The 23,445-nt window shown below is 54.1% G+C and overlaps 2 protein-coding genes across 6 annotated transcripts in view; one reads left to right on the top strand and one right to left on the bottom strand.

Annotated features, from left to right (window-relative positions):
• Positions 1-387: 387 nt before the first annotated feature.
• HSPB7 (heat shock protein family B (small) member 7) lies at positions 388-12,663 on the bottom strand. 2 transcript variants are annotated; one of them, XM_084651689.1, is made up of 3 exons: positions 12,232-12,663; positions 8,154-8,287; positions 388-2,931 (listed from the first exon to the last, which is right to left on the bottom strand). In XM_084651689.1, exons 1-3 carry the CDS (start codon positions 12,392-12,394, stop codon positions 2,746-2,748), a joined length of 483 nt encoding a protein of 160 aa, XP_084507815.1. In that variant the 5' UTR covers positions 12,395-12,663; the 3' UTR covers positions 388-2,745. The 2 variants fall into 2 exon arrangements, with proteins under 2 accessions (XP_084507815.1, XP_084507814.1); XM_084651688.1 differs by having other exon boundaries at positions 8,154-8,290.
• A 10,199-nt stretch (positions 12,664-22,862) lies between these two features.
• Positions 22,863-23,445, top strand: part of LOC311532843 (chloride channel protein ClC-Kb-like) — a 28,348-nt gene continuing 27,765 nt past the window's right edge. Inside the window, exon 1 of one of the 4 annotated variants that reach the window (XM_084651732.1) lies at positions 22,863-22,944. The gene's annotated coding sequence lies outside the window, so the exon portion shown is untranslated. The remainder of the gene's footprint in view (positions 22,945-23,445) is intronic. The other 3 variants (XM_084651729.1, XM_084651733.1, XM_084651731.1) reach the window with 3 other exon arrangements.

A 23,445-nucleotide genomic window follows, 5' to 3' on the forward strand; every position in this document is an offset into this window, starting at 1 on the left:
GACCCACGTCCTGTCTCAATGTCCCATTCGATCTCCGGTCCCTCTGTTGAGGGTGCCCAGCTGGGCGTTTGTGACGGAGGCAGCCCCAGTGGGCTCAGGCTCCCCACACTCCTTGCACGTGGCTCACAGAGCAGTGGTGAGAAGGGGCCCAGCTGTGATAGCGAGACCAGACGCCTCTGTCCTGAGTCCAGATGGATTGACTGGAAACCGCTTCCAGCGCAGCGTGAGAACGGCGGGGGACCGCTCCCCAGCACGGGGTGGCCGAGAGGAGAGGAGCCTGGGAGAAGCTGCGATGGCAGCCACTGGGGGTGTCATGGCTGTGCCCCGTTCCCCAGGTTCTCCAGGGGCAGACAGTAGCAATAGCAATGAACCAAGAGGATGCGACAGTCAGGATTTACCAATCATTTATAACAAACCAAACCAATTTATATACAGAATAACTCCAGCATAGGGTCAATGGGAAATGCAGCCTCCCTCCCCCCCCGAATGCCCCCATGGCAGGTGTAGCCATGTGCTATTGGCTCCTTCCCTTTATTCAGTGCATGTATGGATCACGCTTGACACACGCCCACTGGGAGGAAGAGTTGCCAAGGCTAGGCTGATCTTGTGGGCTCCTCCAACCCTCCTGGCCCTTTGCGTGGGGACCTGGCTCCAACTGGATTTAGAGCTGTCAAACCTAGACTCTGCCAAATTGTGTCTCCTTCCGTGTGTCTGTCCGTGCCCCTCTCTCTTCTCCGCCCTCTGTACACATGCTCAATGTTGGACTCCTTCAGTTCCCCTGAGCCCATTGCTGGGCACAGGGGGTGCTGTCTGGTGCTCCTAGGTTCTGTTCCCAGCTCTGACTCTTGTGCCTTGAGGAATGGGATTAATGGCTGTATAAGCAGGAACGATCCCCTCCCAGCACTCACACTATTGGTTCTGGTCAGACTCACCCTCCTGGGATTTGCCCCTCAATTCCTGAGGCAGGACTTGTACTTACAAATATAAATAAATCATAACCCAGACTCCCTCTCAAGCTGTTCCTACAGATTCCCTCCTGCATCTAGTTTTCTTGGAGCTTTTTATACTCCTGAACTGTATCTAATGAGACCCACCTGTTCTGGCTGCCATGGTGAGTCAGTAAAATAGCTCTGTGCATCTTAAATGCAGGGTCTTAAAGCCTGGCACCTGATCACAGTGCTACTTACTGAACTCTCAGGGCTGTAGTGAGGCTTGGGTGGCATGTGTAAAATTCTCTATAAGAGTTGGGACTGACCCAGACTTCAGACTTGGATTTGAGCATCGCCAGAGTTCAGGAGTGTTTGGATCTGAGGGTACAGTTGGGGACCCCCCCTCTGTGCTACACAAATGCTTGAGTAGGTCTTTCCCCCTCCCCACCAGAGGGAGCACTGCCCCAGGAACGACCAACGCCTTTGTTCAGCGAGAGTCCCACCAGCTATTTAGCTCTTATCCACAAGCTCCAACTTTCTCACTGGGCAAAATCTGTGCGCGGAGGTGAATTGTAATAGTTCTACGAAAGACCCTCCAGGGCCAAATACATTGATTCCCAAGGGAGTTCCACTGGTTTACACCAGAGATGAATGTGGTGATCCTGTGTCTAAAACTCTGCCAGGGACTCAGTGTTGTCTGGTCTTATCTTGTGTCGTACAAACCGAACAGGAGGGGAAGCGACACAGCCCGATGCTGATGTCATGTAATTTCCTTCTCCCCCCATGCCCTGCTGCACAGCTCTGCTGCTCTGGGACTTCCTTCTTATCACCCCTCCCAGTGGATTTCCGCTTACAGAGCTGCTGATGTCTCCTGGGAAACGGGAGAAATCTTATGCACAGAAACACTTCTGCTCCCATCTCTCTCAGGTAGAGCTCAGTCCGAGGGATGAAACTGGTGAGTTCTTCTCATTAGACCCAATCCATCCCTGGTGCAAGCTCCGCTGAAGTCAGTGCTCTCGAGTCTCCTCTCACACCGGTATAGATCAGGAGTAACTCCATTCAGTGGGGCTACAGCAGTGTAAAACCAGGGTCAGAGAAGAATCAGGCCCAGTGAATTTCGTCTTATAAATGAATAAAATGTTAGCCCAAAACGGTCTGCCTGGATCTCCCTATACAGAAATTGTTATTTGAACCTCCCGAGGGCTAGGCCCTTGGTCAGTTGAGGACCTCACTGCCTACTTCCCTAGGGTGGGACAACCTGCTACACCTACTAGCCTGGGAGGAATTTGTTTCCCATCGGGACAAGAGTTCCAGCTAAACTTTCCTCCCAGTTGCGTCAGCACAAGCCCATTGGGCCAGATCCTGATCTCAGTTACGCTGGGGTAAATCCAGAGGAGCCAGGGCCAAATCCTGCTCTCTCTGAAGTTCGTGGCAAAACTCCTAAGTGGTGCCAGGGCTAAATCATTCTCTCATTAAAGTCAGGCATAGGGGCCAATTGGAAGTCAACAGCAAAACTTGCAGGGCCAGCTCCTGAGCTGGTGGAAATCTGTATAGCTCCCTGGACTTCACTGCAGTCAAATTAAGTCAATGGGGTCATACCGCTGGACAGCAGCTCAGGATCTGGCCCCCAATGACTTCAGTGGGACCAGGACTTTGCCCCTATGCTGGTGTAACTGTGAGCAGAATTTGGCCCAATGTCCCTTGCTTTTGTTGAAGCGTTGAAAGAAGCCCCAGCTGCTCTTTAAAGAGTCGTTTCTAGGGCATCTCAGGCCAGCTGCTTCCCCTTGCCCTGCCTCACCCCCCTGGCGCCAGCCACTCAGATTTTGATTTCAGTCCGGAAGGTCTGCTGGACATGCTCTGTGTGTTTGGCTGGGTGCCGCTTGGCTTTGACGGTGAGGGTGCCATCCACACCCAGGGCAGAGGTGACGGACGTGGGGTTCATGTCTTCAGGCAGCTGGCACTTATGGGTGAAGGTGTTCATGACGGTCCCATCCGCGGCTAGCTGGAAGGGAGAAAGAAACAAAGGTGGGTCACGCTGAGGGATACAGCACGGGCTGGCATGGCGGCCTCTGTTTGCCCCAGGCCATGGGTGAAAGAATGTGGACCCTGGGCCAAAAGGAGGGTTGCTTCTTTAGGGCAGATTAGGAGAAGAGATGGGAAAGCTGTTGTCTGTTCTGGCTCTGCCATTCCCTGCTTGTGATCTTATGTGAGTCACTTCCCTGCTCCTTGTGATTTCTAATCAGATTTACCTGCTCCCCAGGTATGCTGGGTGGCACCTGATATTTACGAGTGGCTTGGACTGGGAAGGGAGGGAGTGGTTAAAGGAGACTGGGCGTCATGACGCCGGAGTCCTGTTCCTGGATCTGCCGCTGTGCACCCTCTGCGCTCTGGTGCCCCGCATCTGACAAAAGGACCGAATACCAACTGACCGCCGGGATTGGGTGGGAGCTTCATTCCTAGGGTTGCCAACTTTCCAATTTCTGGCTGCATTTTCATTTTGGCTGAAAAGTTCATTCTTGCCCCCTCCTCTGTCCAAAGAGCCGACACCTGAGCCTCACCGTCAACAAGATCACATTTAGATCAGGTGAAGTGTTTCCTCTTTGTGCTGTTCAGAGAAAAAGTCCAGGGCTCAAGTAGGCAAGTCTGGTAATAACCCCAACAAGGCCGCGGGTAGTTAGGACCCTCTTTAAGACACATCATTGAGGGAAGAATGTGGGGAGAAGGGGAGAGATTGACTCTACTGAGCTAAACCTCCAGCGCCCACACCAAAAGGTTCCTAAAAAAGTTAAAGACCTTTAAATAAACTCCAATTCTGGCACAATGACACCCCACCCCCCCAACACACATATACCCACCAGAAACGAGGGTCAGCACATAGTAATTTCAGGGAGTTGGGATCTGGGAGGGGGGCATTGTGGTCTCCATGTTTTTCCTGGGGAATGAGGGAGAGGGGAACTGGCTCTAGGTCCTGCAAAGGGGCGGTGGGGAGTGTGCATGGGCAGGGTGCATGCCTGGGAACGGGGGGGGGTGAGGCTCAGAGCCAAGGCAGCCCCATTGAGGGAGAAGGGCGCATGGGGGTTTTGCAGCTGCAGGGGCTGGCTGGGGACACAGTGGCTCCAGGCTGTGTGTACGGGGGAGGAGGGGGTCGGCAGCGTGGTGAAATGCTGCTCGCAGCCCCCGCTCCCTCGCCAAGCAGCAGGCGGAGCCCCTCTGCCCAGGGAAGCAGGGGTCCTGCCGCCGGGGCTGAGCAGGGACCCCCTTCCCCACGGACTGCCCCTGGTGCTGGGCAGGGGGCACAGCAGGTGTGCGGAGGAGGGGGAGGGGTGCCCTGTCCCGGCTACTCATCCGTGCAAGGTGGGAGCTGGCGGCGGCGTGGCGAAGTCGCTGCCCGGGGGTCCCCTGGTGCCGCGGGGCAGGAGCAGCAGCAGGAGTGGGGGGGAGCAGTGGAGACTGGGCTGCTCCGGGGCGCACTCTCGCTGCCCATCCCCACTGCTGCTGCCACTGGGGGAGGCGGCGTGTGAGAGGTGGGTGCACACTGGGGGAGCAAAGCGGGAGGGCACGGCCACTTGCTGCTCCCTGGTTCCGGCTCTGGGCCACGATCCCCTGGCAGCGCCTTTCTTCCTGTCTGTCCACCTACATGGCCCCAACTGTTCCGGCACCCCTGCAAGTGGCAACCGGACTTTGGCTGTCCGGTCCGTGTTTCTGACTGGACACTGTCAGGTGCCATTTTTGACTGGACTTTCCGGTCGAAAATTGGACACCTGGCAACCCTGCCTTCGTTCCTGGTTGGAAAGCGCTTTCTGACTGCAGACAGAAGGTGCTGGAGATGGGCAAAGGCCTGTTATTGTGGGGAAGGCCTGTCTGTGCGTCTTCGGAGGCACTGCCGGGCCTGCTCCATGGTGGGGCGGCCACACACGCCTCTTGGAGCGGATGGCATTGCTCTCACAGGTGGTGTGCGGCGTCAACGGTTGTGAAGGAGCTCTAGGCCCGGAGGAGCTCACATCTACTCAAGTAACCAGCCTCTCCCAAGGGGTACCACTGTAGGGAGTGTGGAAGGCGACATGGCTGTGGGGCAGCTGTAGCTCACAGCACCTCCTAGTGGCAGAGGCTAAGACTGGGGTGGCTGTGAGCTCCCCTCCCCCCCCCCCCCAGCTCAGATGAGTTGCGCTGAGTCTGAGTTGTTCGCGGAGGTGTTTCCAAACGAGGAGGCTGGAGCTGCAGTCTGAATGGAAGCACAGTAGAGCTTGGGGAAGGTTACATCATTCTGCAGCTCCCCCTGGAGCGATTAGGCGCACATCATTAGAGCCCAGTGCACTGTGTCCCCGTGGATACTCTCCAGAACATAGTGTCCCCAGAACCTGGCCTGGGAGTGAGCAGATGTCGGTGCACGTGAGCGGCACAGAGCCCTTGAATGGCAGAGAAGATCAGTATGTACCAGCCAGCCTCATAATGAATTTAGCACCAGGGAGAGGTGACAGCACTGGAGAATGCTGTCCTCATGCCCTGTATATCCCCAGGACGGGTGCAGCCTGGGCACTAGCAGGGCAAGTTTTCCCGGTATTGTCCCATTGCCAGTGTGCTTTGATGCTGCCCTAGAGGGACCTCCTCTGGGGCGGAGAGGGCAGCATGTGCAGTCTAGGGGGGTCTACCCTGTGCTAGCTCTGCTGCCAGTGCTGGTGGTGTGATTTAGGGTCCTGCCTGAGACCCATCAAACTCATGTCATATGATGGCCTCCAAACTGCCCTTTAATCAACGAAATAGTCCTGTACCCGGTGCCTTATGCACACTCCGTACCACACGCTCCTTGCCCCGAAGAGCAGCTCACAATTGGAGTTAGGACAAAGCCAAGAGAACAGGTGAGGTCAGCTCGGATGTAAGGGCTATCAAGGATGAGATGGGAAGGGAACCGGCCGCAAGAAGAAGGGGGGACTCTGAAGAAGTGGATAGAAGATGCCTAATAGGTGAGACCAGCTGTCCAAAGGGCAGGATGCTAGAAGACATGAGGCCCAGAGTGGGAAGAGAAGAGAGATGTGAGTGGAGCAGGATCTCCAAGGGCTGGGTAAGGAAATTGAGTCTGATGGGGTGAAAACTACCAGGTGATACCAGCATTCAAGCGCAAACCACCGACAGATGGCAAAAGGCCCCCGAGCCCAGTAACGGTCCCCTGAGCCAGCTGACCTGTTGCTATCTACACTTCAGCATAATTCAGGAGCTCATTATGGGGGTGGTCCTGGCTGATGCTCCAGCAAGCTGCAGTGGGAAGGATGATCCAGGTATGGGAAAGGGGCCCATGTGCCAGGAGGAAAACCCTGGAGCAGCTCGGGAGGGGGGTTAAAGAAAGGAAAGTATTGATGGCAGGTGGCTCAGGGCCTGATTCTCCTCTCACTCAGGTGGATGTAAATCAGGAGTCACTTCACTGAAGTCAGCGGAGTGACACCAGCATATATGAGAGGGGGTCCATGCCCAGGTCTTCTGGCACTTTCCAAAGCAGTTACAGTAATTTGTATGGGCAGAGTCACCAGCCTGCGGTTGTTCTGGGACAGCATCTCCCAGCACCCATAGTGCTCTTTCCCCAAAGGTGCTGGAGGGGATGGTAGAGGGTACTGAGAAGGGAGATGTCATTTGAGCTGCCACAAAGGGGTGGCACTTGACTTTGGGATGATAACAGCGTTTACCATCTTGGGCCAGGTGACACCTTAGAGTGATGAAATGGGGCAGTGTGTGAAGCACAGCCCCGAGCAATCTCGGGCTTCCCAAAGTACCCACAGAGAGAGCGAGCTGTGGGAAGGGAGGGTTCTGACCCAGCTCTCCCATGCTTCTTCTGGTAGTTAATAAATCAGGTCTGATTCTGGTCTCGCAGAGGTGTAAATCACCAGCCACGCTAGTGAAGTCATTGCAGCCCCATTGGCATAGGTGGACCAGAACACAAGCTCTGGCGCGCCTGCTCCAAACACAAGCTCTGAGTCCCAGATGCTGGACAGAACTGCCCTGCCTGCTGTGGAATCTCCTGCAGAGCCCTCGCTCAGCACATCGCCCCACTCCATCCTGGGGCAGCGATCTGTGTTGGGACGTGATGGGGCAACAGGGTGGTGAAGGGGCACAAGTCTCCCAGCGTGGTGACCGGACCAACGAAACCCACAGGACCAGCCGTTAAAAGTGAAGATGAGAAGATTCCACTGGGACAAGCATCCCGAACCCCAGATACTGAACTGAGCTTAGCCAGACCCGCAGGGTTCAGGTCTAGAGCTTGGCCTGGAAATCCCCCAAAATCAAGATGGTTAAACCTCGAAAAAGGGACAGGGCTGGTTTCAGACTGAGAGGAAGGTCTGGGGGTAACAGGACCATTAAAGGGAACTGGGCTTAGGGATCCTGTTCCAGGCCTGGTGTTCCCAGCTGGGCCAATGAAGAGGGCAGGGCAGCACCTGGGGGCTATAAAAGACCAGTCAGGTAGCCGGCAGGAGAAGAGAGCTGTTAGAGAGAGAAGGTGGTTTCAGGGAGAAGGTTGAAGGCAGGAATGCAGCATGGGTGTTTGAGGCAGGCGGAGTGGAAGAGGGAGATGCCTGCTGACTCGGAGCGGGGCTGAGGGCCAAAGGCAGGGAAGCAATTGGCACCTCCCCACTGATGTCTCTTTGCTGGAGAACTGGACTCTGAGAAGGCCACGGGGAGTGAGGGATGCTCCCAGCAGAGAGGCTGTGCGGGTTCCCCTGGGAAGACCAGGATTGCACCCCAAAAAGAAGGGCAGAGGGCTGGAGGCGTGGCAGGAGACACTGGGATCTGGTGAGAATGAAGCCAGGTTTTAAGGGTTCCGTGTTCTGGGGGTGATCTGGACTGTGGATTAGGGACTGTTTGCACTATTGAGGGATTTGAGGATCAGCTTCTGCCAAGTTGGAAGGGACTCAGAAAGGAAACTGGGGTGAGAGGCCACTTGCGGGGCTGCCCTGTGGGGAGGCCCAGCTGGGTTTGAGTTGTGGGGGCGCAGGCTCAGCCTAAGCTCGGGGCCGAGGTCTGGGTGGAGATTTGGGACAGGGTCACTGTATTTTGGAGGAACACATGGCCTGGGACTTGGTGTACACCCCTGTCTTGTTCTGCCCATGACTCCTACAAGACTCTGTCAAGGGGACAGATCTACCCAGGGCAGAGGGAGCATTATGGGCTGAGGGAGTGGCCAGTGCTGCTACTCCAGGCCCTGTGCACATGGAAGGCCGCTGTGGTGGAGCCATTCACCTTCTCGGCGTGGACCTCGATCTGGTTGTTGGAGGTGGTGACAATGATGTCCTCGGGGGAGAAGTCGCTGACGTCCACGGCAAACTGGTAGGTGTCCCCCAGGGTTTTAATGTTCCCCATGTTGCCTGGCCGGGCTGCTGGGAGAGGAAAGAACAAAGTGAATCATTTCTGATCCCTGTGCAGGGATTTCTCCCTGTGCCTGGGGTAGATCAGGGCCCATTCCAGGGTGACACGGGAATCCAGCTCTTTACCAGGAGCTGCTGTATACAGCTGGGTATGGAAATCTGGGAGAGTTTCTTATCCTTGATTGGAGCAAAGGAAGATGGTTCCCCACCACTAGATATTGGGCATGATCCCAAAGTCAGAAGGAGTCTTTATGGATTTTGGATCCGTATTAGTGTACCCCTCTCGCCTTATCAGTAACCCAAGCCTGGAGCTATGTACTCACCAGAAAAGCTTTTGATTGTCAGTGCTATTAAGGATGTATGGCAGTGGGGGGAAGAATGCTTGGGAAACCAAGGACTTGACTTTCAAAACTGCTTGTGCAAAGACTCATCGAACGGCGCATGTGCAAAATTGTTTGTGCAGTTGTGAACTTGATTTGCGCACAAAGTTACTGTGATTGCATTTGCACAAGCAAAGATGGCAGTTATGCATCTAACTGGCCGTCTGCATTTGCAATGACCAGATTCACACAGGAGTAAGGGAGCGGCCATAGTCAGACCAATGCTCTGACCATGCTGACCATGGCCAGTACAGGATGCTTCAGAGAGGGGTGTAAGACCCTGTATTGGACAATTATGGTGTAAGCTATCCATGGAAGTTCTTCCTGAACCAAGTTAGTGGTTGGCTAAGGCCCTGAGCATGAGTGTATCCTTCATACTCATTTTTAGCCTGCTTAAGGTAGCTGAGTGTTCCCATATCCACAGAAATGCCTAAACCTTTTTTGAATCATACTGAGTTGTTAGCCTTAATGACACTCTTGTGGAGGTGAGTTCCATGAGTTAATTATGCCTTGTTTCCTTGTATGTGTGTGCAGTTGTGTGCCTCCTAAAGTCATGAGCTACAAACCTTCACATGCAACTATTCCTAGTTAATGCTGGGGGGTTCTGCCCTTGCTTTGACACTGAAGGTCTCCTCAGCAAGGAGTTGCACAGTGAAACTAGCTCCTTTTCCTTCTTTCACCAACCCTGGTTTTGCCCAGACGTGGTCTGTTCCTACTCTGGGATCTTCACTCTGAAAGAAATACTACAGTGCTCCACAGCAGTGGCCCCTGCCCTGCAGCAGGTAGGTCCCTGTTGTAAGGTGTGATGTTCAGGATCACGACTACAGAATAAGAGGACTTGTGGCACCTTAGAGACTAACCAATTTATTTGAGCGTAAGCTTTCGTGAGCTACAGCTCACTTCATCGGATATGCTCAAATAAGTTGGTTAGTCTCTAAGATGCCACAAGTCCTCCTGTTCTTTTTGCGGATACAGACTAACACGGCTGCTCCTCTGACACCTACTACAGAATAGTGCTGTGTAATGGGCCTGACTCTGCTTTCACTTTCCCCTGGTGTAAATCTGGAATAAGACAATGGGCTTGTATTGGAGTAAGTGGCAGCAGGTCTGTTCCTATGCTGTGCTTCAAGCTCATCTTTCAACACCAGGATCTCCTCGTGATGAGTTTGCAGTTCTCAGCTTTGTTCGTCCTTTGGGGGGGGAGGGGCAATGGTATTTTGCCACCCCCTGGAACTGATGGCCGCCACGTGGGCCAGGCTAAGCTGCGATGCTTGTACAAAACCCTTCTGGGATGGTTCTGCTGGAGTCCCACTGTGCTCAGTTATCTGGTCAGTCGATAAAAAGCTGCGTTTTACAGAGCTGCGTCTGTCCTCACTCAATCTAACTGCACACAGCAAACAACTCATCCCCCTCCTGTCTGCGAATCACACCCCGATTTTTATCAATTTGTCCATTTTATGCAAAAAAATCACCCAATAAACGGTTCATGGAGAACTTCGAGCTTGCCCTTTGCCTATGAATGGTTCACCTGGACCCTGCACTGTTGGGTAGGGGTGGACTTCACCCCGGTGCAGGGGGCCCCTTCATGCGTCACTTACGTGCTTGGGCCCACACACACCTCTGTAGAGAGGTCAATGTGCCCCCATGGGACTGGCTGCCTGGGTAAGTCACGTGACATTGGTTCTCTTTCTGTTTCCTCACATCAATCTCTTTTTGGTTCCTTGAACAAATGACTTTTGGCTCCAAGACTCACTTTCATTGGCTCTCTGGGCGAAGGAAACATCCCTTGTGCCCGGGCTGGTGAAAACCAAGGGAAGAGGCTGCGTCAAAGCCCCTCAGGGACACTTAGCCAGATAAATCTCCCCAGATGCTTTTTCGTAGAGTTGGCCTGTCCTGCCCTTTATGGACTCTCACTACTGAAACACTTCAGAGGACCCCCAAGATGGTAGCAGAAGTTTTCCTCTATATTCCTCTGGCTCCTTCTGCTGTCCCCCTTCCCATACAGATCAGCTGAGAAATCAGGGGCATGAGGGTGAGGCCCCTGCCCCCCGCTGACATGCTGGTGAGGGCATAGAGGTTGTTCCCCAGATAACCTCAGACAACACCTTCTCCTCTGTCAGCCCCGCTATTCTCCATGGAAACAAAGGCTGCCTCTGGCCATGGACATCAATTCCTGCGATTTCCCTACAGACGTGCTCGGGTGTCGTTTCACCCCCCACCCCCAGTGAGTCCTGTACAAACACCCAGCAACCGGGGGCGAGCCCGGATCCCTTGTCTTGCTGAATCTGGCACTAGGCAAGTCTAGCACAGCAGGGACGACGTGGTCTCTGTCCCACATGTAAAGTGGCAAACTCAGGATTAGGAGGCACATCAGTCACTGCCCAGGCAATCCCTGGGGGAACGAAGGGGTCGTGTTTCCTCCCCCCCGAGCCCACCAACTTCTGATGTCCCATTGGGGTCTCCCTCAATGCAGCTGCATGGCTAATGCATTTACACATAGGTCTGCCCCTCACCAACCTCTCATAGGGGGTAGCGCCTCCATCAGGACTGGAGTGTCTGGGAGCTCTTCCCTGGTTTGCACTCCTGCCCTACAGCGCAGCCCCATGGCCAGTGCTCCCAGAACGTCTGCTGCTGCGGAGGATGGAACAGGTTCTGCCCATCGTGTGGATGCGAGTAGCCTCCCCGGGAGCTGGCATTGCCCAGTCCTCTCTCCCTGCTTTCCCCCTTGAAAACAGGCGGGGAATATGCTGGGAACAAGCAACCGAGAGAAAACATCCCCCATGCTGGGAGATCCGGACTTCCCCCCTGCCCCAGCTGACTCCTCCTAGAAGCCCAGGTCTCTGGCTGCAGGAGTCATGACTCCCCAGTTACTGCTCTGTGTTCTGTACAGCTCCCCGTGCTTTGACAGGCTGGGGTTGCGGTGGCTCCGAGCGCCCCTACACTGCCCTACTGATCTCTACAGCACCCCCTGCTGACATGTGGCCAGCACTGGAAAAGTTGGGAGCCTCCCCACAGCCCGCAGCTTGAGCTGGGATGCACGTGGCTGTGAGCGCCTGCACCCTCCCCTAGAGCGCCCCCTGCTGGGAGAACTGGAGCTAGAGTCGGTGTAAGAGTCCCCCTCGTTCAGGGCTCCTCCAGCTTGCTCTGTTGTGCCTCTTGCTGGGGTCAGCTGAGGCTGGCTTGTCTGTAAGCTGTTCTACACTTGGCCCTCCTGCTCCGCTCCCTACCACCCGGCCTGCTGGGGGAGGAGGGAGCTCGAGGGGCCAGGAGCTTCCCTCCACCAGCCCATGATGCAGCCTCATGGTGACTCTTCAGGAGCTGGAGTAAGGACAGCGGTAAGAAAAAACCCTTTAATGCTAAGGGACGGACACAAAGGACCAGCTGGGAGACTAGACTGTTCTTCAGTAGAAGCAAGTTTTATCGCCATAGACAGAAGCAACCACCCGATCGCTCTGCCAACGAACACCCTTGATTTCCAGCCACAACCACTGCCCGCTTTGCCCCACTTCCCAGCCCGCCCGCAAACACTGCCGCCAGATCTCAGGCTGCACCCGCTGGCAGGTGCCAACTTGCCTGGGAACACCAGGGGCTCGTTGCGCGGCCTCATGAAGTTCCCGAAGTCGTCGCCGAACAGCCCGCGGGCTTTCTCCATGTGCTGATCCCGGGCCGGGGTGGGTGAGGAGCTCTGGTGGAAACTGCGCTCCGAGTGGAAGGCAGGGGAAGATTTCAAGCTCATTCACCTCCAGAGCCTTGTGGAGGGCGAGTGGAGAAACAACCCACCAGTCAGCCAACCACAGGTGGCGGGGGGGGGAATCCTCTTCTCTCCTCCTGGATGAAAATGGGAATCGAGCTTGTTCTGGGTGTCCCTGCCACTGTCCCCTTTACAGCAGGCTGGGAGGATGGAGCCAGCACAGTTCAGAGGCAGCTGATGGGCTTATAAAGCCCCTTTAGGTTCTAGGCTGCCTTCCAGCCCTCTTGAAATCAGGCTAAATTTAGGTGCTTCTGCATCACTTGGACGGCCGTGGAAACTTTCCCCTCCGCCAGAGCTCCAAACAAACAGCGTGGAGGAATCTGATCTCATTGCTGGCATTCCAGCCCGCCTGGATAATGCAGCTCTCGCTGGCTCCTGGCAGCACCAGGCTGCTGTGGGCTGATGGCCCAAAAAAAGGAAGTGTGTGGGGGGAGCGATATGTGCAAGCTCTGAGGGGAAAGGGATGTGTACTGATGTCATAGCATAATGTCCATTCTGGGATGACTGGGGGGCGATGGGACACACGGCTGCATTAATAACGCCCTTCTCCCATCTGAGGGTCTGCAAGCATCTCACCCCGCATGGGAGGTAGGTGTGTGCTAGCTGTGTTAGACAGGGAAACTGAGGCATGGCAAGGCGACGGGACTGGCCCAAGGTCACCCAGCAAGCCAAGAGCAGAGCCAGGATTAGAAGCCAGGAGCCAGGCTTTGGCACCGTTTTCCTTGATGACCCTACTTTCCCATCTGCTAGCCTTTGCTAGTCCCTAAGCACTTGGGAAATGTCACAGTGTCGGATGCAAGGAGAGGTTAGTATTGGGGAGATGAGGTCAGGGCTCTGCAGTGCCCCCTTCCTGAGGAAGTGGATAAAGAGGAAGGGCAGGTTACTGGTGCCTTTTGCTCCTTATCTGACAAAAAGAACAGGCACAGTTAGGTCATAAATTAACCTGATGATTGTCAGAGTGACTCGGCCCCCTTCTGAGCCGAGGCTTCTTCTCCCAGGATGGGGCGGGGAGGGAATTGGCATGAGCCAGGCAAAGAAAGGAGAATGGGTTAATAATGGGTAGCTACGGAGCAGCTGGAAGGCTTCTGCTCCTGGGGCGGTGTGGCCGGAAGAGAGAATTTAAACAGGGTAGAGAGAGCGTAAAGGATCTCTGAAATGGGGCTGCAAGGCAGGGAAGGGGCTAGGGTGGGGAAGATCTGGGTCCAGGAGCCCTGGAAAAAGAGCTGGGTTAAAGAAATAGTGAGAGACCCTGAAAGAAGGTCTGAGACTGAGTCGAAAGACAGCTAGGTCTGCAAAGGGGCTGAGAGTGCACTAGGCAACAAACCCTGAGGGAGAGTTTGAGGGGGAAGAGAGCCTGGGCACCAGAGCCTTGAAACAGGGGCTGGGACTCCCCTCACGCAGTCTCAGGGCACAGGCATCTGGTGGTGTGAGGAGGTGGACTAAAGATTCCAGACACCCGGTGGTGAAAGAACAACGGTTACAATGGTTGTGCTGAATGACTCGGGAGTGCCAAAAGACTTGGTAATAGTGATGGGTTCCCCCCAGGGTGCCACCTGGAACTGGGGTACCACTGAGCCCCCCTGATCCACCAGCCTGGGCTCCCTTCTGCACTGTACTGCTGTGACAACCTGCCAAGCCCTCTCCAGGCTTTAGCCTGCACTTTCACCAGCATACATACAGGTAGGGACACACCCATCTGCAGTTACACGCAGATGCTCTGACCAGCTCCTGCATAGGAAGGCTTCAGCTAGGGTACTTCCCACCTCCTTTGGCATGCACCCCCTCTGGAGTATAGACCCAAAATTATACCGTCTTGCGCTGCACAGGGAACTGTACAGCGTAAGCTCATGAAATTTGCCCCCTCTCTGTGTGAAAAGGAATATGCAATAGCTTTCTGCCCCAAGTTATGACTCCCACATACTAGGTTTAGATAAAGCAAAAACAAGCTTATTAACTACAAAAGGTGGATTTTAAGTGATTATAAGGGATTGCAAATAAATGAAAGCAGATTACCTAGCAAATAAACAAAAAAACACAAACTAAACTTAATATACTACATAGATCAGTTATGAATACTGCATTCTCACCCTAAGTGATTATACAAGCAGGCTGCAGATTCTTAAGGGGCAAGCTACGCTTGCTTACAACTTGGAATCCCCAGTTGTTCCATTCACAGGCTAAAAATCCCTTTAGCCTGGGTCCAGCACTTCTTCCAGTTCAGTCTTTGTTCCTCAGGTGTTTCCAGGAGTCTTCTTGGGCGGGGGAGTCCATGAAGAACCAAGATGTCACTCCCCTGCCTTATATAGCTTTTGCACAGGGAGGGAACCCTTTGTTTCAAAGCCTGCTTCCCAGGCCAGCAGTGGGAAAATACTGACCTTCCAAGATGGAGTCCAGCACTAGGTGACTTGGTCACATGTCCTTGTAATGTCACAGCAGCCATTACTCGGAGGCTGTCTGTGGCGTCTTCAGGAAGCTTCTCCTAAGGCCTATTGTTCTCTCTAACAGCTCATTAAGGTGAATGGGCCCTTCCTGGCCAGCCATCTAGGTTGAAAGCCTTTTGCCTAGTGGGCATTGCCCAGGGATAGTTACATGTGAAAGAGATACATAGTCAATATTCATAACTTCAGATACGAAAACGATACATGCATACAAATAGGATAATCATATCCAGCAAATCATAACCTTTCCAATGACCCCGCCCATGACTGATCTTGCATGAAATACATCATAACTATGTCATAATTATACCATAATAATATCACTGTGAAGACTATGGGATGCAGTGTCACAGTAATGCCTGCCAGGGACTGGATCTTAAAGACACCTCAGCTGGAGGGCAGGTCTCATGCACGGGGGGTGATAGAAAGGCTGCTGGGAGATGTGCTACCATGGGCCACGTGCATGTAAGTTATATGCAGTCATGCCATGCCTAGCTCCATACATGCTGCTGCTCTGGTTTCTGGTGCCTTCTCAGACACTGGACTTGGTGAGCACCACTAGAGGGCTCACAAGTTATTTAAAGGGATATTACCCTATTCCTCAACATTCCTGTTACCAGCATCCTCAAGACACTCAATGAAACTTTGTTCTGGCTAGATGTTGACCAAATGTCTCCATTGAAGAATCCAGGGCAGCAAAGGGGGGAATCACATCAGCTGATGTCAGTGGGTTGAGTTGTCTTCACCCCACATCCTGATTTGCTCTGCCCTGTACAGCTAAGGAGCTATCTTTCCATTGGTGAGATCCCCTGAACTTCCTGTGTTTGACAGACCAGCCTGGGGTACACAGACCAGGTGTCCGGTGCACGGCTTCCACCCGTATGCTGCTGCTCATCCCTGCTCTGTATGACACCTGCCAATGGAAGTTAAAGATCTCTTCATGGTCCCTCCAGGGCATGATCCTGGCCAACATCCCCTCTTGTTAAATCCACCTCTGATCAGTGGTGTCAGAGTCATCTCAGAGGAGTACAGCATGGTTGCTGCATTTGCCTGTACTATCTAACTCCCTGCCTTGGCATTCTCAAATGCTATGGCTGAGGGAACAGAGCCTTAGGGTGTAAATCCCTCTGTTCTTTATAACCACAGGTTCACAACTCCGTAAGGCCATCTTAGCCCTTCACAGGGACATCTGCTAAATTCCAAGCAATTTTATTCTGCGACTCTTAGACCCGAGTGCTGTCTGCTAATTGCTCCTAGGGTGGGATTGCCCTACTTTCTTTATGCAAAATGTCTTCTTCCCGCATTGTGCAGTATGCTGGTGGAAGCTGACCTTCACCCCAGAGGTGGCTGCATGTCGTTGGTCAAGGACTTTGGCATACTGGAGGATTTAGAGCAATCTAGAAATCCAGATTTTTATTTGGTTGTGTCCCTCTTACTACAAGCACAATGCTAAGATGAGCCAGACTGTGATCTCTCCCCGCCCCCCAATGCTACAGTGCCCTTCTACAGTATTAATCAGTGGGGTGTTACCATCTGCAACGCTGTGTTCAGAGCTGGTTGCCCCATCTCCGAAAGGACAGAGCAGGATTACAGGGGGCTTAGAGGTGGGTAATGAAAATGATTAGAGGCAGGGAAAAACAGCCAAGAAGAGAGAGTGGGACTGTTTGGTTAAGAGAGGAAACCCAGCAAGAGGGGAAGTGATGGAGATATAGAAAACATGGAAGAGTCTAGAGGAGAGAAACTGGCTGCTTCTATTTACCTCTACTCATAACTCAAGAACAAGGGGACATTCACTGAACTTGAAAGGTGATACAATTAAAACTGATAAAACACTTGCCTCCACCACATATAATTAATCTGTGGAACTCATTGCCACAAGACATTGCAGATGCTAAGGGTATAGTGTGGGCGTCAGACATTTCTAGAGATAATGGGCTACAAAAGAGAGGATTTTTCTTTAAAACGGTCCTGCTTCAAGGCGTCAGCCAAACTTAGCTGCCGGGGGGAGGAAGGACCTTCCTCTACAGGCAGGTTAATCTAGACTCATCCTGTGTTCCTTGAGCCTTCCTCTGAAGCAGCTTGTGCTGGCTACTGACAGAGACAGGTCAAGGGACTAGATGGACCATGGGATGATCCGGTGAGCCAACTTCTGTGTTCCTCCCAGTACGGTCAGGCAGGGAAGCTGGACTGTGGCTCGGTGGGAGCAAAGCCTGCTCGGGGACGAGGGGCTGGATTCTGCCCTGACTTGCACTCCACAGCCATGCTGGTGTGTTGTCACTTACCCATGTGCTGAACACAAGGCAGTGGAGAATCAGGCGTGTGCTGGGGGGTACAGCCCTGGGCAGCATTTGGCCCAAGATGTCTGTACTAGCTGGGGCTTTTAGAGCATTTCCAGCCGTGCAGTTCCCCAGTCACGGCCAAATCTGAGCCCCATGACATCAGGGTGAAAACTCCCATTGGCAGTGGTGGGGCCCAGATCTACTCAACTCCTAGGGCCAAACCCCTCCGTGGTGAGGGTGGCTCTAGAGACTAATTTGGTCTTAATGCTGCAAAGCAGCCCACGGCGAGTGGGGGAGCTTTGCTGTCCTTGCCCGTACAGGGTTAATTAAGCCTGGCCAAACAGCTGAGCCTGCCGCCTCACCAAAGGGTCAGCATCCTGCTCTTTGTGGCCAGCGGAGACTGGCCCTGCTGCGCTGGTTATGGCTGAGGCTCTGGCCCTTGGACTCCACCCCGCTGGGTTTGCGACGCTCTCTGGGCTGATGATTTCTAGCCCGGAAAGGTCAGTGGTGCCCCCGGGACAGAGCGTGCACGGCTCTCGGCCGCCCTGACCCGCCAGAAGCGTTTCTTCCTGGCATGAGTGAAGATGCCTTTTCCATCCACGTTTCTCCGTGTCAGCATCCTCTGCCGGCGTCACGAGCCATCTCCGTGGGGTGGAGGGCTTGGGAGACTCTCCCTCTCCTGGCATGGCCTGGGATTGTTCCTAGGAGCTGGGGGCGCCGGTTGTCTGGTTTGGGGGGGTCTCTCTGACGGTTGTGCTGGCCACAGGGATGAGGGGCCCCTGCTGCTCACTGCAGGACATGGTGCTGTGCATTCCCCTGGCCACGCTGACAGGATCCAGTTTAGCCCTGGGAGAAGATTGTCTGAAGCACAAAATGGCCTCACAAAGTGTCTCTTTCTGCTCCAAAGAGCCATTTGGGGGGCAGGGTATCCACAGATCCTGGGCGGCTGTCATAAGCAGAGCATGGAGTGGGGGGCCTGTGGCTGGATTATGAGCAGGAGTTACTGCAGGTCAGGTCTGAGGAGCAGTGGCAGAGCTGGGGGAGCGGCAGGTCAGGACTGGGGTGCCTGGGGAGGGTTGTACGGAAAGGGGAAGCTTGTGCAGCCCCTGCCCCCACTGCTGTCTGACAGCCTCCCTTTGGGTCAGACCAGCCCTTCACTTAGCCGATCCTTCAACCATTTAAGGTTTTATTTCTCAGCCTGATAAAAGGGCTTGCTGACCCACCCTGCATCCGCTCCAGGAATGCGGCTGATGTCCGTGCTGCTAAATGTGCGGGCCTGTGAGCCGGCTGGAATGTGCGTCTGCCCCGTGCTGGGACTGTGTGTTACCCGGAGCGATGAGCCAGGCCTGAAGGCATGTCCCAGCCGAGCTGGGGGAATGCAGGGCTGCGGGCCGGATAGCCGTGCATGTGTCTGGGGAAGGGGGGATGTAAGGAGATCCAGATGCTGAGTAATTACAGCCGGGGCTAGAGTCACAGGTTGGTGGGGGCATTTTGCCTTGTGTCAGCCCCTGATGAATAATCTGAGGCCAGCGTTCCCCTCACACACACCTCCCCCTTCCCCTCTGCTCTGCCTCTCCTCCATCTCACCCAGGCCTCGGTGCTGCTGACAGCCCCCGGCCCAGCCCATCACCCGTCGTCAGGCCCTGCGGGCTGTTCTTTACACCCTGCGGAGCAGAAAGCCTGTGAGATGGTGTCTGTGGATTTATAATGGTGACACTCCCCACTGATGAGCTCACTTCTGCACAGGACTGACTCTAGGCACCAGCAAAGCAAGCACGTTCTTGGGGCGGCAGCAAAAACCTAGAGCTGGCCCTGCTTCTGGAGTAGTCCCGGGGCAAGATTTTCAGAAAGGATGAAGTGACTTGGGAACCTAAGTCCCATTTCAAAAGTCATTAGAGACTTAGGAGCCTAAATCTCACGGGATTTAGGCTCCAAAGGACCCAAAGGCCAAGTCTGCAACAGTATTTAAGGGCCTATGGGAGTCAGGCACCTGAACTACTTAGGCACTTTCGAAAATCCCACTAGGTGCCTACAGCAGCTCTGTAGGCACCCAAATGCCTTTAAAAATTGGCCCTCAATCATTTTTGAAAATGGGACCTGGGCTCCTAAGTCACTTGGGGGGTGTCTACCCTGCAGCGCGGAGCGAGCCTCCTAGCCTGGGTCCACAGACTCAGAGGAGCAGGGCGTCAGCTAGCGTGCTAACCAGAGCACTGGATATGTGAGCTCAGGCTGGAGCCCGGGCAGTTGTCTGGGTTCGAGAGGCTGAGCTGCGTGTCTGCCCTGCTGTCTGTAGCGCGCGAGCTCAAGCCCTGCTGTCGCACGTGTGCAGTGTGGACATATGTTGGAAAACGCTGATATTTCCAACCACCGATGTCATGGGGAAAGGGCGAGGTTTGAGTGGGGGTTTTTGTTCAGTCTGTTACGCAGTTAAAGGCCGGCTGTGAAATTCAGATCCCCCGGTGGGTTTGAATCTGGGGTTCCGATTCAGGCCTGTCCCTTCACTGGAGCTGAAACCAGGCCCAGCTCCTCCACATCTTGGGTTTCTTTATGGAGCTGAAGGTGAGGCCAGACTTATTGCATGGTTTGTGGGTGTTTGGAGTGAATCCAGACCGAGGCTGGAGAACATCTGGGGCTGACTGATGGTTTTGCTCTGTGATCAAGTGATGCAGGCTTCATTTGACCTCCCAAAACAAAACTGGTGATCACAGAATATCAGGGTTGGATAGCACCTCAGGATGTCATCTGGTCCAACCCCCAAACCCCAATTTTTGCCCCAGATCCCTAAATAGCCCCCTCAAGGATTGAACTCACAGCCCTGGGTTTAGCCGGCCAATGCTCAGACCACTAAGCTATCCCTCCCGCCATCTGAGAACTGAACCCACTCAGGTCACCACTGAAAGAAACTGGCACCAGCCCCCGGAGGAGCAGGATGCATCTGAAAGGCTGGGATAAGGAACTTCAGCCATCCCACACTGCTTGGCAGCCCCTCGTAAAACGCTGCAGGAGTGGGCGGGGATGGTGGGAGGGATGCGCCCGGGTGCTGCAGGGTTTCAGATCCATCCTGCCAGGCACTGAGGAAATTTATTTCCTAAGGGGCTAAAAATTGTAGCCAGGCTCTCGAGGAAGGAAGGGAGAATGGCGTGTGTGTGTGTGAGAGAGAGGCGCTCCTGCCCAGGAGCCCCAGCCATGGCCCACATCCCCAGAGTGCTAGATGCTGTACAAACCCAGAACAAAATCCAAGAGACTTTGTCAGGAGGCCTCATTCTGATCTTACTGTCTCTGGCATTAATCAGGACTAACTGCCCCTCTCCCCCAAGGGCTGGGGACGGGGGTATTGGCTGGAGCACTGGGGTACAGGATGGTGTGACAGGTACCGGCTGGAGTGCCAGGCCAGGGCTGGTTACTGGCTGGAGCACTGGGGTACAGGATGGTGTGACGGGTACTGGCTGGAGCGCTGGGCCAGGGCTAGGGACTGAAGGCTCCGGTCAGGTGCTCAGAGGGGAACCATGAGAACATCTTTCTGGGGTATTTGGAGAGGGTCCATCACCATAGTCTCCAGTCACAAATTGCTGGAGTCCAGAGTCTGCATCAGCTTTAGTGGGTCTACAGCAGCAGTTCTCAAACTGTGGGTCAGGACCCCAAAGTGGGTCATGACCCCATTTTAATGGGGTCGCCAGGGCTGGCTTACACTTGCTGGGACCTGGGGCCAAAGGTCAAGCCTGAGGGCTTCAGCCCTGGGCAGCAGGGCTCAGGTTACAGACCCCCTGCCTTGGGCTGAAGCCTTTGGGCTTCAGCTTTGGCTCCCCGGCCTGGGGAGGTGGGGCTTTGGATCCCCCCTCTCCCTGCCTTTCCCTCCCCCAGGGTGGCGGGGCTTGGCGGGCTCAGGTTTCAAACCCCACTCCTGGGGTCCTGTAGTAATTTTTGTTGACCGAAGGGGGTCGCGGTGCAATGAAGTTTGAGAACTGCTGGTCTAGAGCCTCCCCACACTGCAGGCCCTGTTGGGGTCCGGGGCTGCCATTGCATTTCAGGGCCGGCTGGTGCTCGGTGTTGACGCCGTATCTTGGGCCCATCTGGTTCCATTCAGGGCTTGGCTGGTGTCCGGATCCCAGATCACTCCCTGGGGTGCGCTAGGCCCTGCCGGTCTGTGGAGGCAGCTGCTCCCGGCTGTGATCAGGTGGTGCCTGAGCCATCGCTGACCTCCGCCTGTGTGGGGCGGCACTCTCACCCGGGAAGGGATGTGACCCCCCTGGAGTCAGTCAGCACCCTCTCATTACGGGCTGCAATTCCTCCCGTTGGGCTGCTTGCCACGCCTCCCTGCTCAATGGGGAACCCGATCCACCGGCCCGGTGCCAGCCCTGGAATCTCTGCGCTGAGAGTCATGAGCCCAGAATGCTGGGAGGAGGTGGGAAGAGGTTCATGAGTGACTCGCAACTCTTCCACTCCACGACCCCAAGTTACTAAACCCCCCCAGGAACCCACTCCCCTCTAGCTAGAAAGAAGTGTGGGGGGTGGTTTGGGAACCCATGAGTTAAGCACTATGCTGAGGAAAGACATGGTGACTGGGACATGGACGGGAAAGAGCCCTGAGCTGGATTCTGGGTGTGTTTTAGGATAACAGCATTGGTGGATTTCCTTTCCCTGGGGTAGACAGGTTAAGGTATAATAATAACAAGTTATAACGTGAACTCCAGAGCAAGCTCAAAGCATTTTGCAATGCATGAGTGAAGCCTCACAACTCACTAGGTAGGTTAGTATTGTGGGGAAACTGTGGCACGGAGTGGTTAGAGCCAATATGTTCGAAAAGAGTCATTGATTTCTGGCTTGGTTTTTGGGACCCCGACTTGAGACACTGAAGGCCTGATGTTCACAGGTGCTGAGCCCCTGTGGCGAGCAGACACTGACTAGAGCAGTGACTCCCCTGCTTTTTCATTGATCCAAGTTGGTTCTTTAATACACCTTGAACTCTGCTCCTAAAGAGACAAGAACAAAGCAAAAACCTCCCTGAGAACTGAACCTGAACTCAGGGGGAGCTGAGCTGTCTCTGTGTGACAGAACTGCTATTGCATGGATATCTGTCACATTAGCGTTGCTGAATACATTCGGATTCTTGATTCCTGGCAGATTCCCAATTGTCAGTCATCCTAGTTATATTAGAAAAAAAACCACGGAGCAAGGGTCAGGACTGGTAGGTGACCTTGCTTCAGTGGGGGATCTGGATGGGAGGCAATGGGCCACATTACAAGAGTTTTCCCTGGGATCTTCCTAGCTAGAGGTGGTGGGAAATGATTTTTCCATCCCATAAGAACTTTTGAGATGCTAAAAAAATTTCCAATCCCGAAGTGGGACAAAAAAATTAATCTTGAAAATTTTCTCAAACCAAAAATCGGGGGTGTGGGGGGGGAGACAAATCAGGTCACTTTCACCTGAAAAACTGAAGTTTTGAAATTTGCAAAATGGAAACAACCCCCACCCCAAAGTGTTCGAAATGGGAAATTTGCCAACATCAGCCTTTCCCAAGAACATTTCTGTTTCAATGAAGCGGTGTTTAGAGATGGAAAACTGTATCGTCAAAAAATTCACAAGTGGAACGAACCCTCCCTTGCTGCTCCTGCTGACTCCGGCCCAGGTGGTTCTGGTTGACTTGTCAAGGACGTTTTGAATAGCGACTGTAAATCTTTCCTGTGTTCTAACTGCCTGGGTGGGGCGGGGAGGAGGGACAGCGACTGGTGCAGTGGTACCTGGCCAGTGCAAGTGCAGAGGCTGGGAGGCAGTTTCCTGCAGAACTTCGGAGGCGGCAGCTGTCCTGAGAAGCACCCAGGTGAGTCCTGTAGTGCTCTGAGCGTACTAAATCCCTGGAAAGGGGGCCATTACAGCTCAGCATGGCCAGGGCTGGGCTGGGCTAGGACAGGCTCAGGGCAACGCTGCAGAGCACTCTCTTAAACACTGATACAGCCACATCGCACTGTCCTGCAATCTTCTCTGAGTTCCCAGCCAAAGCAGGAGTGGGCTACGTCGGTACATAAGAAAGCTCCAAAGTGAGGAAGGGTGGGCACGGGGAAGGCTCCGGATTTGGGACTCAGGAGATCTCACACCCTGGGCAACTTGGGCTGAGTCACTTTGTCTGTCCAGGCTCCGTTTCCCCATCTGTAAAGGGAGGATAATACGGCTCCCTTCCTTGGGGGGCTGCGGGGTAAATCCAGTCACAGTGTTGAGTGCCCAGAACAGGCAACAAATGAAATTGAACTTGCTGGTGGTTTGTTATGAGAGGCTCTTTCCTCCTTGGAGCCAATAACGAAGCAAAATCTGGCATGATTACGGG

Source organism: Lepidochelys olivacea (genome assembly GCF_965140295.1).
Source record: "Lepidochelys olivacea isolate rLepOli2 genome assembly, chromosome: 18".
NCBI classification, from domain to species: Eukaryota; Metazoa; Chordata; order Testudines; family Cheloniidae; genus Lepidochelys; species Lepidochelys olivacea.

Excerpts from the sequence above, each read along its gene's own strand:
- HSPB7 (XM_084651688.1), bottom strand. The coding sequence starts at position 12,394 with ATGAGCTTGAAATCTTCCCCTGCCTTCCACTCGGAGCGCAGTTTCCAC. Across the intron at positions 8,291-12,231 it reads CGAGCCCCTGGTGTTCCCAG|CAGCCCGGCCAGGCAACATG; the intron begins GCAAGTTGGCAC and ends TTCCTCTCCCAG. Across the intron at positions 2,932-8,153 it reads TCGAGGTCCACGCCGAGAAG|CTAGCCGCGGATGGGACCGT; the intron begins GTGAATGGCTCC and ends TCTCCCTTCCAG.